The sequence below is a fragment of the Cyprinus carpio genome, chromosome A1, assembly GCF_018340385.1.
Source record: "Cyprinus carpio isolate SPL01 chromosome A1, ASM1834038v1, whole genome shotgun sequence".
NCBI classification, from domain to species: Eukaryota; Metazoa; Chordata; class Actinopteri; order Cypriniformes; family Cyprinidae; genus Cyprinus; species Cyprinus carpio.
In genome coordinates, this window is record NC_056572.1 from 9,319,834 (window position 1) to 9,338,212 (window position 18,379).

At 39.2% G+C, this 18,379-nt stretch overlaps 1 protein-coding gene across 1 annotated transcript in view; it reads right to left on the reverse strand.

The window, feature by feature from the left end:
- Positions 1 to 9,920: 9,920 nt before the first annotated feature.
- Positions 9,921 to 18,379, reverse strand: part of LOC109052551 (receptor tyrosine-protein kinase erbB-4-like) — a 179,512-nt gene continuing 171,053 nt past the window's right edge. Inside the window, exon 27 of the mRNA XM_042741243.1 lies at positions 9,921 to 12,637. Coding sequence (XP_042597177.1) covers positions 11,778 to 12,637 — 860 coding nt within the window. The 3' untranslated portion in view covers positions 9,921 to 11,777. The remainder of the gene's footprint in view (positions 12,638 to 18,379) is intronic.

Sequence of the window (18,379 nt, forward strand, 5' to 3'; positions counted from 1 at the left end):
GATTTCACTTCAGACTGAGACGCTACTGAGATCACAGGAGACAGATCAGATGCCACATGTGACATAAACCAGCATGTGAGGCACCAGCCTGCCTTTCAAAACCATTAATCGCTTTAATATTTATTGTTCAACTGGATTTGTGTTAATTGACTGGGGCTTGGAATCCGTAGAATATGGGCAAAATCAGAGCTGTCACAGCAGTGGTTGCAGCACAAAAGAGAATTTCATTATGTTCTTAATTAAGCTGAAATTCAAAAGCTGTGTGAGTGAATGTTTTGGAAGTACAGAAAGAAAGGGCAATGTCTGTGTGAGAAAGAACAATAAAATGATAGCAAGGCCTGTATGCATGACTGGATTTAAGAACAAATTCACTTTGTTAATTTGTGCTAACCCTTTATGTATATTCTTATACATATTCATTTTGAAATATATCAAGTTGTGAAGGTGTATGTTCACATAAAGCCACAATGTTCTATATATTAATACCATAGTTATATCATTACATCAAATCTGTTGTAGTTGTTGAATTTAAAGATTAACCATTAACTTTTCTTTTTTTTTTTTTTTACATGACATTTATATTCTTATTTATTTATATTCCCTGATTTTTCACACCATCAAATTATTTTATGCATCTTACTCCACCACAAAAAGTTGCATGGTTAGCGGTGTTTTATTATTTGCACTTACCATATTTTACCTGCTGATGGTGATCCAATTTTGAGTTAAGAGCAACATTAGCCACATTTAAAATTATTATTATTACAATTTAAAATAACTGTTTTCTATTTTCTTCTTTTTTTTTTCTTCTTCTATTTTTCTAAATTGTTTATGTGATGTCATAATTTAATTGTTACATGATCCTTCAGAAATCATTCAGATATGCTGATTTTGTGCTCAAGAAACATTTCTAATTATTACCATTGGTGAAAACAGACACTTAATATTTTTGTTGATTCTTTTTTTTATTTTATTTTCAGGATTAATGAACGGAAAGTTCAAAAGAACAACATTTATTTGAAATAGAGATCTTTTGTAACATTATAAATGTCTTTACTGTCAGTTTTGATTAATTTACTTTGTCCTTGCTGAATAAAATTATTATATTACTATTTTATTTCTTTAAAGAAAATCATACTAACCCCCAAATGTTTGGACAGTAGTGTATATTTATTATTATTAATAATCAATACTTCAAATATTTAGTTAAATAGTTCATTTGATTTTCAGAGTAAAATGCATAAGGCAGTTTGGTTTTTTCAGGCAGATATTGTAAAATAAATGAATTCTTAAAGAAGCAGCTCAATGCTGGTAAGATTCTATTTCTAAACAAGATTCTATTTTTCTGCAGATGGTGATGATTTGTCATGTTAGCTGAGGTCACCAGAGGCATTAACTTTTAATAAAACGAGCTATTCTGTGGAGCTCAGGGTTTCTCTGCTGTGCACCTGATGGTGCCTATTCATGCCAGTTCATCTCATCACTAGAATTAATTTGTGACAAGAGACACGCAGAAGTCTCTCTATTCTTCTCTAGCCCTTCACCAGTCCCTGTTCCTCATGACTTATCAAGACTAGTTAATAAAATTAGCATTGATTGCATTGTGCTATATATCCCCATCATGAAAATGCCATTAGATAAGACAGAATAGAAATATTATATGTATTATGTCAAATTACCAAATAAATTATATGTATTTTGTCAAATTAAAAAAATAAAATGTTTAGGTTAGCTAGAATTACAGACTATTCACCTGTCAGCATAGTGTTGAAGTGAGTGCCATACTTCTTTCATTTTCCATCTTCAAATCAGTTTCTGCACCTGTAGATGTTGATCTATACATTAATCAGAAGACACAAATATTTGATAAGAGAAGATAGAATGAGAAGTACATTAAGTACTCTTGGAAACCACTTAGAACCATACAAAGTTTTAATGCTCTGTCAGAGTGGATGAATTATTTTTATATATGATAAAATAAAATTATAGAATTATTATAAGTACTGTATTATGAATGGTTAAATATTATTATATTTGGAATAACAAAGATGAAGAATGTATATTTAGACTCACTTTTGGGTCTGAGTTTGATTTCTAGAAATAACTCAGATCTTTATTGAGTAGTCCTGGTGTTGTTGTCAGGCACAAGACCTTGAATGTGTCTTTATATATTTGCTGATAAGAGTCTCAGAGGAAGAGATGAGTAGTAGTATCTTGCTACGTGCTTATTCTTTAACAAAATATCAATCTTCATCTTTATGGCAGAAGATACAATACTGTACAATACAATCTTAAAAGATACAGTACAATCTTCATATTTACAGTAAATCATATTTTTATTTACCTTTACAAAGGCCTATTTTTACAAATGCATAAATAATGTTTTGATATATTAAACATAAAACATTGAATATTGATATTTGAAATTATTTAAATAATAAAAAGATACTTTAAATGTGAAATTAAAACCGCAAGTCACTGTTAATAAGTGAGTCATTGCGATTGAACTGAATCATTTAAATGTTTGATTTATTCAGGCACAAAACACCATCATGTTGCAATAAAGAGACGCAAAAAAAAAGGCCTGTGGCCACTGATCTCTATTATAGATCAGTGGCTGTGGCTTTGTTTGGAATTGCTTATGTTGTCGAAATAGTGCAAAAACAGGCAATATGGGTAAATAACTTCTAGTTTACTGAACTGTTGAAAAAAAAAAATGATCTCAAAAAAAAAAAAAAAAATATATATATATATATATATATATATATATATATATATATATATATATATATATATAATAATTGGCATTGTCATTTTTGGAGGAAAAAAAACAACTCTTCATAAAAAAATTAAAAAAGCTTTTTTTTTCTTTTTTTATATATTTACTCATGTGTACAGTATGTACTTATTTGGATCTTATTTTTTTCATTCATTTACATTAAGCTTATGTTATGTATAGACTACAGTATATGTTATGTCTTTTTTTAAAGACAGACTGTGTGCAAATAATAATTGCCATGTAGCTTCAAAAACATGGGTTTACATGTTATGTTAATGCTTTTGAGCACACATTCTCCATGTTAACCTGTGCTACACCCCCCGACCAGCACAGGTTAACAAGGTCACAGACTCACCAAATGTATTTTAATATCATATCATGTCATGGAGGATGTGTGCTAAAAAGTATCTGATTGTAGTTTCAACAGGACGGGTATATATGGGGGGGGGGGTATAATTTTCACGCCCACGCCTGTTAATATTACACCCCCCTGACCAGCTCAGGTAACAAGGTCACAGACTCACCAAATTTATTTCATCACATCCCTCCATTTTACATGGATAGCTCCAATAACATGCATAGTATCCTTGTCTAAACTTAAAATAAAGAAAATTTATGTTTTTTTTTTTTTTTTTTTTTTTTTTAGGTCAAAGGATGGATATGAATCAGCACCAAATGGTACTAACTGAATCATGCTACCACAGTAAACTGTAAATTTTACTTTGAAATGTTTAAGCTGCTGCATAAACTTCCCATCAAGTCTGCATATGAATCTCATTGAAAGCATTTTTTAAAGGGGTCATATGATGCTGCTAAAAAGAACATTATTTTGTGTATTTGGTGTAATGAAATGTAATTATGTGGTTTAAGGTAAAAAAAAAAAAAAAAAAAAAACATTTTTTTCCATATACTGGACATTATTGTTTCTCCTCTATGCCCCGCCTTCTGAAACGCATTGATTTTCACAAGGCTCATTGCTCTGAAAAGCGAGGTGTGCTCTGATTGGCCAGCTATTCAGTGCATTGTGATTGGCCGAATACCTCAAGCGTGAGACCGAAATGTTACGCAACTTAACATATTGTGATGCCTTGTCCGGCCAGAGCGACGAGACATAAACATTACAACCAATTATAAACGTGATATAAACATGATTTCTGGTCGTGTCCTCTTTTGGCCAAACAAAGTAGTTTCGCTTTCTCAACAAAACAGCATCACACACTGCGACCTTGAGTGAGCGGAGGCCGGAGGCCTAGAGTAAGGCATACACACGAGTAAATATATCAAAATAAATAAAATAAAAAAAGCTTTTTTAATTTTTTTTTTTTCAGTTGTCACTCCTATAACAAGAATTTGGTAATAATTTTATTTTATTTGTTTGATGTAATGACTCATGCCACTTAAAATGTGTGTTACATTGCAAACATTTATTTGCCTCGTTATATAGCGTGTTATTTGCGTATTACGAATGCATATGCGAGAAACAAATGCGATTAACTATTATTATTCTTTATGATATTCATATGCAAGTTCAATGGGCAGAGTAATACAGTGTTTACTCAAATCACGGAGTGAACTAATAAGAAATGACAACAGGAAATACGACATGGATATTCATGCAGCAGGATAGTCAATGCAATGTGAATTTAACAGCTTTATTTTGCCAACTGGCAGCTCTATTCTTAACCCTGTGTCTCGACAGTTTACGGACAAATTAAATTTCTGTTTATTACTTTAAATGTCCACAACGCTTCCATGTAGGCTCCTTGGTGCTTGCTGAGTGGAACATCGAAAAATATTCAGTAATAAACGAAGAAAAGCCAGACAAAATGCATTTAAAGTCGCTGCGCTGCGTATTAATGTGTTTGGCGCATGCACGCGAGGGGGGTAAGATTTTCATGGGGTTGGATTTCGGTACAACACCTGTTTGAAAACGGCAGCCGACGCATCATGAGAAAAAAGCAAGCACATCCAGCGTAACGCAAGAGGGGGCCCCCTAGGGGGGATGCAGATATATTGCTCCATGTTATATTAATAATGACATTTCCGATTGTTCAAATGGTCAGCTGTCGGGGGACCGCCTCAAAAATGTGGGCCCCCAGGCAATTGCCTGCCCTATTGCTACGCCTCTGCGTGCGCACACACACACACACACACACACACACACACACACACACACACACACACACACACACACACAGAGAGAGTGTGAGAGAGAGAGAGAGAGAGAGAGATCTGATTAATTGGTCTGGCTGGGTTTGGTTATGTCGTTGTGGCCGTGTCACACCAGGGAGAAGCAGCACTGACAACAAATTACCACACACCCACACACACAACAGCTTGCTTGAAACACTTCGTGGACTGATCTGCTAGAGTCTCTCACTGTCTCTCATTAATAATACAGCTTCAGCACAGTTTCACCTTGCCAGGAGGAGAGTGTTTCATCATGGTGGGTGGTGCTAAAGGAAGACACAGGGGAGCAGAACTGTGTTTGCATTTGAGCGTGTGTGAGGACACAGACAAGTTCTCCAAAGCACTGGACGACAGCTTGAATGTGACTTCATTATATCAGGTTTAGTTCTCTTATAGTATTTAAATAGTTACTGTAATTTCATTTGGCTATGTCACATATTTTACAGAGACCTTTCAGCCAGCACTCATATTCGCTGATTAGCAGGCAACAATGGACCATAGTTCAACAAACATTAATATTCTGTCAACAATCACTCAAGTCATTCTTCTGCCAAACTTTCCTCTTTGTTTCTACATATATAAACAATATATTCTCCTGAAGTGACTGATTTTAATGATGAAGAGAGTGAAGTGATGCAAATTTCAGGTGTTAACTAACAAAACAGCATTATTTATTATTCAATTATTGTTGTTGTTATAAATTATAGTAGTAATAATAATAATAATAATAATAATAACAATAGTCAAAAACAACAACAACAGAATTTAAATTATTTAGTAGCAGTAGTATTGTAAATTTAAATATATATATATATATATATATATAATATATATATATATATATATATATATATATATATATATATATATATAGCATTAAAGTAGAGAAAAAAATATGTTTTTTGTGCTTTCACTCTGAACAGCATGCAGGTCTAACTCTTTACACTCCTTCACTAAAACACATTCCCGTCTGCTCTCCCCTCTAATCCAATTTCTTACTATTGTGAGTGAACAGCACATCAAACTCCCTACTGAGGGCATAACACACAGTCATGATGGTTTTTCAGAACCTCCTTTTGAAGAGCCAGTAATCCAAGGTCACACATCATCACCTCCTCACACAGAGTTTTATGTGCCTTTAAACTTGTGGAAACCGCAGCGATATTTCTGCTGCAAAGTGAATGCTGTGCACTCACTGTCACCTACATGGAGCACACACTTTTACAGACACACATACACACGTTCTGCTCCAAAGTCTAATGAAAATGTGGGAATTTAACCTATTTATCATTTGCAATATTCAAATAAACAATGCTTTAACAATGCTTTAAACATAAGACACCTGATTTTGGAGAGCTCAAAAATTTGAATAACAATTATATAAACAATTTAAAATGGAAATTTAAATAAAAAAAAAAAAAATTAAATGTTGCCTTGGAAGCATTTAAGTACTGAAGCTTAAATAAAAATAAAGTGAAACAGAAATATTAATAGAAAAAAAAATTGAAATTACAAAACACTTGAAAACTTGCACTCTAAAATGACAAAATAAAATGAAAACTGAAATAATAACTCTAAACTAAAAATTAAAACACTAAAACTAAAAAAAAAAAATCTAAATATGAATAAATCTTATAATAGTACAGTACATAAATATTAAATATATACTTTTAATATATATACACATATATATATATATATATATATATTTATATATATATATATATATATATATATAAACACTGGTTTTTTATATTTTTTTTTATATTTATATATATATATTATTAGACATATAATGTAACTTTCTTTTTAGTGTTTTAAGCACCAAATAAAAAGTTTCTTGACTTTATCTGCCATCTTGGATGAAAATGTTCATAACCTTGCTGCAGTGCTCAATGGGTTCTTGTTGAAATTATCATTCAGAATTAGGTATCATAATTTTAATGCATCAGAAGTACACATGTGATGCCTAATCATGCTGTCTAGGTAGACCACTCTCTAGAGTCTGGAAAAGCTCCACAGTTTTGGTGATACTGTGTTTCTCATTCCTCTGGAATTCCCTTTCTCTCTAATCACTTCACACAGCTGCCACTTTTAAACACACGCTCATTTATTACAGGTCACCAACACAAAAGGAGACATTTAAAAGGACAAAGAAGCTCAGCCGGCACAGCGCATGAAGATCATCACTATGTTACGAGCGAGACAGGAATGTCTCAATAACTGATCCTGTCAAATAAATATACATCACTGGAACACAGGATGAGTTGTGAAGCGCTCAGACCTTGAACCCTACGTATGGGCAATAATAATAGCAGCATTTGTCTTAGCAAGGAAATCATTGGAGCTATGATATTTTGTTTGAAACTATGGATAGTATGGTGCATTTCTGTGATGCTGGGATAGAGAGGACAAAGAGAAACATCCACAAGCATTTATACTCTGAGGGGAATGACATGGGTTGAGGTAAACCTCCATGTCCTGACAGTTTGATTCATTTACTGCCTCTGCCTAGCTAGAATGAGGTTTCCATGCACAGAGATCAGTGAGCTAAAATACTCTACCTCCTTCAAACTAGTTCTTTGTCTTTTGCACAAAAGAGAAGGAAATGAAATACTACAGCAGTCTGGGAGACAGAACATAATATATTTTTTTTTTTTTTAACTATAAGCCAAACTGAGGGAAATAGAAACTGAATGTATCTTTTTTATTTTTTTTTAATATACAGTAAACTATATAATGAACAGTTGGCCCTCATACTGTTATTGCATGTCATTTTATTTTAGTGTAAAATGATTGTTAGAACTGTGCATTTGTTGGTTTTGTAACATAACATACTGTATTGTTGCCATAGTATAGTGTATATATATATAGTGAGATAAAAGTTAAGTTGTAAATTACAATATATATATATATATATTTTATAAATAGTACAGGCTTGAGCTTGAAGCTAGAGTTTGACTTAAGGCTTGCGAGTTTAGATTGAAAAGAGCAGCTCAATCTGTTTAATATTTCCTTTTCTGAATCAAAGACTAAACATCTAAAAAAAAAAAAAAAAAAAAAAAAAAAAATACTGTTCAAAATGTACTCACCCTCAGCCCATTTAAACCATTGCTTCAAGCCAAAATACCAGTCTGTAGTCCACAATAATGCTTTATTCATTAAAAAAGTCCATCCCGTTATCCTCTCACATCAAAACGGTTGTGGACTGTTTTTACTTGTAAACAGTACTTGATCTGTTCATGTTGTCTCTCCTGATTCAGACAGGATGACTTTTCACTGGACAAAGCAATATAATGGATAGAAGATTTATATTTTAGCCAGAAGCAACAGAGTAAAAATGCCTTGATGGATTTGTTTACTACAAACACACTGATTGTGGATTACATAGGTTACTTGTATTATTGTGATGTTTTCATCAGCAAATTGAACTCTCATTCTGATGGCACCCATTCACTGCAGAGGATCCATTGGTGAGCAAGTGATGCAACGCTAAATTTCTCCAAATCTGTTCTGATGAAAAAAAAAAAAAAACATCTTGGATGACCTGAGGGTGAGTATTTATTTATTTTTATTTTTTTAAGAATATTTTCACTTATGGATGAAATAATCATTTATTTAAAAATATTTCCCTTTCAATCCCAGTAACGTCATAATTCTCAATTCAAACAATAGTCATTTTAAACTAAAACAAAAAGTAGCCGAAACAGCAAAAGAACAAATCTTACTACTGGCAAAGGAAGGGAGGTTGGCAAGATCCGATAGCACCACACTACTTTGTGTACTTTTTGTAAGAGCAAGTTCAGACATGATGGATTATACCTGAAAAGTGTAGTGAACAAGCTGGTGCTTGTACCATGCAACAACAAAAGACCCTCATATCTCATACTCTAGAAATGTAAGAACAAGTTCAAAATCTCAAACAAGACCTTTATTGTGTCATTCCATCAAATAGAATTACAACAGGGAAGAGATGCATTTTTTGGAAAAGCCCCAAAACAAACAAAAGTACAAGGCAAAGAAAATAATAAAACAGAAAAGCCTATCAAATGTAGCTACATCTCCCATGGCTGTTCAGAGAGAAGCAAATCAAAGTCTCATAATATTAGCATGGTACGTATAGGACCAAACTTCTTATCTGCTATGACACTGAAATAAGTAATGACAAATGTCCATTACAGTTTATAAAACATATGAACAGTTTCTCCCTGGCCACAATACGGTCACACTCTCACTGAGAGCAGGATACATTTCAGACAAAAGTATTTTCTGTCACAGTACACTGAAAAATTCTCCATTGGAGATCAGTAGTTTATTTGAGTTTGTATTGTGTCCTCCATCACCTGTAATATTGCCTTCCAGAATATATCAATCTTGATGTTAAATTCCTTACTAAATGAATTGAATACAGTAAACATATTTTCAATACATGGTTCCCGGCTCTGGGTGAGTCTATTTGCACATGGGTGGCTCAGTAGTAAATATTCAAATTGGTTTCACTTATATTTACAGCAGTTAAAGACTCCACGTCAAAACAAACCACTGGCACGTCCACCGATGCTTTTGTGCCACTGAGGAAGGCACTTATTTCCCATTAGCTCAAAAAGCTGTATGGCTGCCCCGTGTGCTCTTTCTCAGCCTGTATCAGATTTGATCATCTGTGACCCTGGACCACAAAACCAGTCTTATGTCACTGGGGTATATTTGTAGCAATAGCCAAAAATACATTGTATGGGTCAAAATGATTGATTTTTCTTTTATGCCAAAGATTATTAGGATATTAAGTAAAGATCATGTTCCATGAAGATATTTTGTAAGTTTCCTACTGTAAATATATCAAAACTTAATTTTTGATTAGTAATATGCATGTCTAAGACCTTCATTTGGACAATTTTAAAGGCAGTTTTCTCAATATTTTGATCTTTCTGCACCCTCAGATTCCAGATATTCAAATAGTTGTATCTCGGCCAAATATTGTCCTGTCCTAACAAACCATACATCAACAGAAAGTTTATTTAATCCAAAAAAAAAATTAAATAATAATGACCCTTATGACTGGTTTTGTGGTCCAGGGACAGGGGGAAACTGGTAAGTTTAAACAACACGAACAAGAACATGACTGAAAATAAATAGTATCCAACCAGCGTAGTCCATTAATAAATCCACTATGGTACAAGAAGATACGCCAATTTACAATCCACATCATGGTCTCATTCACATACAAGAGTTAATGTACCCCAATTTTCTTGGGGGCAGTCCTAGATTCGTAATGCATGTCCATCGGTCAAAAATTGGAAGAGAATATAGCTTACGGCATCAACAGCAACGATACAGAATGGACAGTAAGTGGTCAAAAAGACAGTTGGTCTAAACTTACGACACCAGAAATAAACCATAATAAATTTAAATAGCTTTTCACCAAAAAAAAAAAAAAAAAAAAAAAAAAAGTAAGAGAGCAAGTGTTTTTCCCCCTTGTTTTCCGTTACCTTTTTGTCAAATTGGACAACAATTTCCACATTCTCATGATGAATGTCCTAACTGTAGGAGAAACAGTCAGAGGTGAGAAATAAAGAGTCAGTTCGCACAAAAATTAACATTCTTTCATCATTTACTCACCCTCATGCCCTTCCTAACCTTCTTGAATCACAAATTAAGATATTTTAAATGAAACCTGAGAGATTTCTGTCCCTATATTGAAAGTTCTTTCCATCAAAACTTAGAGATTGTAAAAAAAGTCTATATGAATTTAGTGGTTTAACCCAAATCTTCTGAAAAGACATGAATACTTCATGACATGGTTTCATTTAGACTTTTATTCACATATAAACACAGATCGGTGCACATAAATACAGCACATCAAACATGGTAAATAGAAGCTCATCGAACCTCATTGGTCAAGCAAGCACATCTGAGCTTCCATTTGATTCATATGGATTTATTTTATGATGTCTTAATGAAAATGTTTAAATGCCAGAGCTTTGGTGTACACCAAAAAAAGTGAAATGACTATGTGTTTGTATTTTTATATTAGACTAATCGATGGTTTCCTGTTCTGGTATGACTAAAAGCAAATAACACGCCCCTAAGATACAATATAAACAATTTAGCCTAAATGGTATTTCTGCTTGACACCAAAGTGTCGATGTTAGCTACCTTTACTGACTGCAGAAATGATTGTGGGTTTTATTTATTTTTTCAGTGTTTTTGTTAGTACATATCAGAAAAGATTATGCATATTTTAAAGAGACATCACAATAAAGTTCTTCTGAAGATATCATTATTTATAGTAAGTAAACTAAATTAAACAGACTAACAAAATGTATAGGGTGTTTATAATAATAATTTTACTTGTTAGGAATGTATATTTTTGTCTTTGGGAAAGTAAGAAAAAGTAATACATTTGGCTGTAACAAATTAGAGTTTTTTGTTTTTTTCCCTCCCTGTGTAATGGACTTTCAGTGGAAGGACAAAAAAATCTCTCAGGGTTCATTAAAAATATCTTCATTTGGGTTTGAACATAAATATGTTTGGAGCGACATGACAGTGAATAAATGATGACAGAATGTTCATTTTTGGCTAAATTATCCCTTTAAAGGGTGTACATCTGGTTACATTCTGATTTATTGGAATAGAAAAGATAGAATAGCTTTTGGAATAGTTTAGAGGCACTTTGGTTGATCAGTTTTCCCTTTAACGTCCGATAAGTCTCCATCCTTAATTCCTGAAGTTGGGAGTTTTCCATTAATTCAGTAATTCCAATTTATCGTACGGTGCTGGTAGGATAATCTGGCTCTCTAGAACTGCGTCGTTACACTACCGTATTCCTGTGCCGGTACGGTGGAGGTGGCAGAACTGTTCCCGGTCTCTTGTTAAACTCAGAAAGATATTCAGGGTTGTCAGCCACGGCGATGCGACTTCGGATGCTGTGCCTGTAGAGATGTTTGCTTTTGCACACTTGCGTTGGGTCTTGAGGGTTTGGCTGAGTCACCTTGGGTGGTAGACTATGCTGCCAGTAGTCAGGATAATCAAAGTTCTTCTTCGACTTCCTGTCGACCATTACAGTCCCAGTATGACCCGCTTGAAGCATGTTACCTGGATAGACAAGGTGGCCGGGAAGGCCAGAAATACTTTTACTAGTGACTGCAGATTTTACCACTTGAGCCGGATGGGTTGAAGAGCCGGACTGACTCACAAGACAAGGTTGGATCTGTTGGCTGACGAGGGAGATTTGGGTTAACAAGGAGGGATTGCCAGACATGCTAGAGGAATTGGATTCTGCACCATGTGGCGATTGGGAATGCTGCCCATTTTGGCTCATCGATCTGGTTTGGGGGGGCTGAACAGGTGGAACGGCGAAATGAACATGTGTTCCCTGGCCATGGTGGTGGGCTTTCCCAGTTTGTGTTGAGAGGATAATGTGGCTACTTGCAGTGTTGGCTGCTGTTGTCATCTGTAGCGGGATGGAAGCTCCATCTTTCCTCATAATCTCCTGGTTTGTACCACTACTGTTATTGTATGTGTTTAGGTAAAGGGGTTCGTTGATATACTCATCCTCTCCCTTGGGTTTCCTATCAGGTGTGCTGTGGTAACCCGGGTTGTCCAGTGCATTAATATTACTATTTTTCCGTTGGTTTACAAAGGGATTCTCCTCAACAGGACTAAGATGGTCTAGACACAAAAGAAAATGAAAACAGAATGACAAAAGCTCCATAATGTATACAGACTAATTGTCACTCACCACAAAAATGGTTACCAAGGTAGTTGGGGAGACCGGGGGCAATTGTAACATTGTTTTTACATTTTCCTTCATAACTCACAGACTCCTTAAAATACACTAGTCATCTTGTGATCCAAGAAACAAATATAGGTGCACTAACTAATAATACAATTGATATTTCACTAATAAGGACAAGACTATAATATTAAATTAAATCCAAGAAGTCAGAGTGTTACAATTGTAACACTGAAAAATAAGTCATATTAGCCCACTGCATATACTGCTGTAGTATCTACTGTATCTATAATTTCAAAGTATAAGTTTAGGTTTTTACATCTTATGTTTATATTTTATGTCAGCTTTATTTAAATTAATCACATTTTTAAATAGTTTGTTAAAAATAACAGCACTGGTGTACACTAGCAATCAATTTTGTGGGTAACACGACAAGTAACATGACAAGCAACTAGTAAAGTAATGTATTACTTTTTAATTTACAAGAAAATATCTGAGTTACTATTTCAAATAAGTAATGGCAGTTATTTTGTTTTCCCATTTATTGACTGACAGCTCTACTGTGCTCATGTCTTTGCTGCTGACCTTTGATGATCCAATTTAACCAATACTAACAATCAAAAATGACTTTAGAAATGTTTGAAATGTTAAACTTATCTAAAGTCAATTTTGATTGTTAGTATTGGTTGAATTGGATAACAAATACTAACAATCAAAAACGATTTTACTAATGATTTTTATTTTAATGAGTGTTGAACTTTCTTCTCCTGTGTCTTATTCTTTATGTAAATCAGAATAGCAACACAACTGAAAGGTTTGTTTGAGCTGAGCCGTCTCTGCTGTACATACGTGCATTTTGAATTTACATTTCCTTCTACCTGTGGTTTAATCATTTCTCTTTTGGCGTAAAAGAGCTTTTTACATTTTCCAAAAATATAACTTTTTATATTAAAAACAAACAAGTAAGCCATGGCCAGATTTAAAAAGAAACGCAAAACTGACATAACACATTACTTTCCATAAAAAAGTAACGTCTCGGTTACGTATGGTAACCCTCGTTCCCTGAAGGAGGGAACGGAGACGTTTACGTCAGTGTCCGATGAATTGGGATCTCGCTTCGATAGACCAGTCTACTTTGAGTGTAAACTAAACGAGCCAATGCACATTGGCATGCAATTATTGCATCCAGCTGCCGCTGATCACAGCGTGAGTATAAGAAGGCAGCAGGTCCAATGCATACCAGGTTTTCACTGAGGAGCCGAGCCGGGGACCCGGCGGCTCAGCGGCGGTACAGCAACCATGGCGACGGGACGTGACATGACGTCTCCGTTCCCTCCTTCAGGGAACAAGGGTTACCATACGTAAACGAGATGTTCCCTTTCAGTCGGTCACTCTCGACATCACGTCAGTGACTGACGAATTGGGATCCCTACCAAAGTGCCATGGGTGCTGCCCCTTCCAGTGCCCTGTGGGAGCCGCCTGCGCCCCTATTAGGTGTAGGCCGGGGCTCGGAACAAGTAGTTCCACTCACCACTGTCAAAGCACTACCTCACTGGGTGAGATTGGATAACATTAGGAAAACTTACCTGTCCACTTGGAACAGGGACACTGCGGAAGCCGCATCCTTCCAGAAGTAGTTTTCGGAGCAAATACACACATAGCATCCATTTAGGTGTATATGGAGAAATTTGAGGTGATTAAAACCCTCTTGGGGAAACACGGGCTCTAAGGCTATACCGTGGACTACACACATACGAGTACCGCTTAGGTCTCAATATGGAACCCAGCCTTCCACAGTTCTCACGGATTCATCATGAAGGCCTGGCGCCAGACATTCCGCCGCATCCGGCTGCCTCGGGTGATAGAGGATCTCAACAGGGTCTACAGTATGGACACTCTGGAGCAGTTTTAGTAAGCCGACACTAACGAGGGCCTCTCGGTGCCACTACCCATTTGAGGTGAGAACACAGGAGGATACTGGGTCTACACGAAGGGTATAGAATTTAGCGAACAAGGTAGGGGTCGCCCAGCCCGCAGCTCTACAAATATCTGTCAGCGAGGTGCCACGAGCCAGCGCCCAGGAGGATGCAACACTTCTAGTTGAGTGAGCTCGCAACCTGAATGGGCAGGGCACACCCTGTGCCTGATAAGCCAGGGTTATGGCATCCACAATCCAGTGGGCCATCCTGTGCTTAGAGATGGCATTCCCCTTCTGCCGGCCTCAGTGACAGACAAAGAGCTGGTCTGAGGTCCTGAAGCTTTGTGTCCGGTCTACGTACCATCTCAATGCGTGGATGGGACAGAGCAAAGCCAGAGCTGGGTCTGCCTCCTCCAGGGGCAGCGCTTGCAGGTTCACCACTTGGTCTTTGAAGGATGTAGTGGGAACCTTGGGCACGTAGCCGGGCCGGGGCCTCAGGATTACCTGGGAGTCAGCCGGCCCAAACTCTAGGCACGAATCGTCGACCGAAAATGCATGCAGGTACCCTAGCCTCTTGATGGAGGCCAGTGAAAGCAGGAGCAGAGTTTTCAATGAAAGAAACTTTAGCTCAACTGAATGCAAAGGCTCGAACGGGCCCTGCTGTAGTGATTTTAGCACTAGAGTCAGGGCCCAAGAGGGTATAGAGGGGGGCCGGGAAGGATTTAACCTCCTGACCCCTCTAAGGAACCTGATGACGAGGTCATGCTTACCTAAAGACTTCCCATTCATGGGGTCATGGTACGCAGCAATAGTGGCAACCTGGACTTTGAGGATGGAGTTTGACAGCCTTCGCTCCAGCCCTTGCTGCAGAAAGGAAAGCACGACCACAATCGGGCATCTTCGAGGGTCTCCTCAGCGAGCAGAACAACACTCGAAGAACAGGTTCCACTTCAAGTCGTAAGTGTGTCTCGTAGACTGTGCTCTTGACAAAGCGATGGTGTTCACTAACTCCTGGGGTAGGTCACCTAGAACCTCCGTGTCCCATCCAGGGAACAGACATTGAGCTTCCAAAGGTCTGGACGCGGATGCCAAACGGTGGCCCATCTCTGAGTCAGTAGATCCTTCCTCAGAGGAATGGGCCAAGGAGGGGCTGTCATGAGGAGCACTAGTTCGGGGAACCAGGTCCAAGTGGGCCAATATGGCGCCACTAGTAAGACTTGCTCCTCGTTCTCCCGGACTTTGCAGTGTCTGCGCGAGAAGGCTCACTGGGGGAAACGCATATTTGTGTATGCCCCACGGCCAGCTGTGTGCCAGTGCGTCTGTGCTGAGTGTTCCCTCGGTCAGGGCGTAGAACAACTGGCAGTGAGAGGTCTCTGGAGAAGCAAACAGGTCTACCTGAGCAGCTCCGAACCGTCTCCAAATCAGCTGGACCATCAGGGGATGGAGTCGCAATTCTCCCGGGAGCATTGCTCGAGACAGCTCATCGGCTGCACGGTTGAGCAGCCCCAGAATGTGAACAGCACAAAGTGACCTCAGAACCTTCTGACTCCAAAGGAGGAGGTGGTGGGCGAGTTGCGACATGCGACGGGAGCGCAGACCACCTTGTTGGTTGATGTACGCAATGGTCGCTGTGTTGTCCGTTCGGATCATCATGTGCTTGCCTCGTAAGCGACCTTTGAGACAGTTCAAGGCAAGGTGCACTGCTAACAACTCTAGGCAATTGATGTGCCAATGCAGCTGCACGCCCGTCCAAACCCCTGAGACTGCATGCCCATTGTACGTGGCCCCCCAGCTGGTGGTGGAGGCATCCGTGTGAACCACAGCATGCCTGGAGATCTGCTCCCCAGAAAGCAGCTACCACTCTCTGGGTCGTCCATCCCAGGGCCTCTTGCTCTTCCACTCACCGCCAGGTTTGACGGGGGCCAGGATGGGTGGGGCAGCCTGCCTACGTCCAGCTCTATGTTGGCACTTGCTGGAGGCGGATGCGGTATGGGAGCGGACGCAGACGCTGCCGTCGGCGACGAGCAGGCTGGGGTGCTGAGGCCGGTGGACGGGTGGAGGCAGCAGCTGCCCGCGGGGCAGAAGGTTGGACCACCTCAGTCTGCTCCTGTGAAACTGAGAACTGCTGGGCCAGGTTCTTGACCTCGTCACCGAAGAGGCCGGTCTGGGACACAGGGGCATTAAGGAACCGATATTTGTTGGTGTCCCTCATTTCAACCAGACTCAGCCAGAGATGGCACTCCTGGACCACAACAAGGACATCGCGTGACCCAGAGAACTCGCGGTGAACTTCATCACTCAGAGGTCGCTCTTTCAGAACTTCCAGATCGTGACCACCCTCGTGCAGGTCCTTCAGTGCCTTGGCCTGGTGCACCTGCAGTAATGCCATAGCGTGTAAGGCAGAAGCAGCTTCCCCGCAAGCCATATAGGCACTGCAGGTTAGACCAGACGAATGCCTACAGGCCCAGGAAGGAAGCACCGGGTCTCCCTGCCAGCAGGAGGCAGACTTAGGACACAATTGCTTTGCTACCGCTAGCTCCACTGGTGGAATCACTGAATACCCCTTCACTGCACCGCCATCGAGGGTGGTGAGGGAGGAGGAGTCCACTGGCCGGATTCTGGCAGTAAAAGTTGCCATCCACAACCTGGTGAGCTCGTCATGCACTTCCGAGACACTCTCATGCACTTCCGGGAAGAAAGGCACCAGGGCGAGCCACCTCGAGAAACCAATCATCCCACCTCGAGGGCTCGGGATGTGGTGGAAATTTCCACTCAAGCCCTAGCCTCTCGGCGGCCCGGGAAAGCATAGCTGTCATCTCCGATTCTGATTCAGGCTTTGTCACCATCCTGGAGGGCGGCAGCATGGCCGAAACTTCATCGGACAGTTCTCCCTCCGATGCTGAGATCGACATCTGGTCAGGGGGAGGCCTACTGGATACCGCTGGAGCACTCTTTGAAGAAAGTCCAGTGTGTTCCGTAGGTTGCTCCACTGGATCGGAGGTGCAAGAGGAGTGATGGTCCTCAGAGAGTTGGTTCCTTGCGGGGTTTGCCACCACTGTAATCCTCAAACCACCAGCACTACTGCTGGAAGTGGTTCTTGTCGCCCGGCCACCAGAACGAGCCCCAGATAGCAGCAGCAGCAACAGGACTCCACACCTATGAAGGTAGCAGGGCCTGGTTCGCAGCTCTGAGATGGTCATCTTCCCGCAGTGGGAACATGATTCATCCACGAAGGCCACCTCAGCGTGCTTGATGCCCAGACACGTGAGGCAGCGATCGTGACCATCACCCGTTGCCAGGTAACAACCGCACCCAGAAACGCACGGGTGAAACGGCATACTTGTAAGGACGATCCATCGTCTTTACAAAGACGCACCCGTGAAGCTCTTTTAGAGAAATTTGCTCTTTAGGAAATGCTCTTTTAGTGCTGAGGCGCACTGGGGAATTGGCCACTTGCAACAGGACAGGGGGTAGTGCAGCCTGAAGTGCGCAATCCACTCGACTCCGGAACGACCACCGCTGAAGTGCCGTCTTGCCAACACACGAAGCTTCCGAGAGCTTGCTGAACTCATAGTTTACAGCAGATACAGTTGAACAGAACGATAATAACGCTTGACTCTGAAGCAAAAAGCTGGTATGCATTGCACCTGCTGCCTGCTTATACTCACGCTGTAATCAGCAGCAGCTGGATGCAATAATTGCATGCCAATGTGCATTGGCTCATTTAGTTTACACTCAAAGTAGATTGGTCTATCGAAGT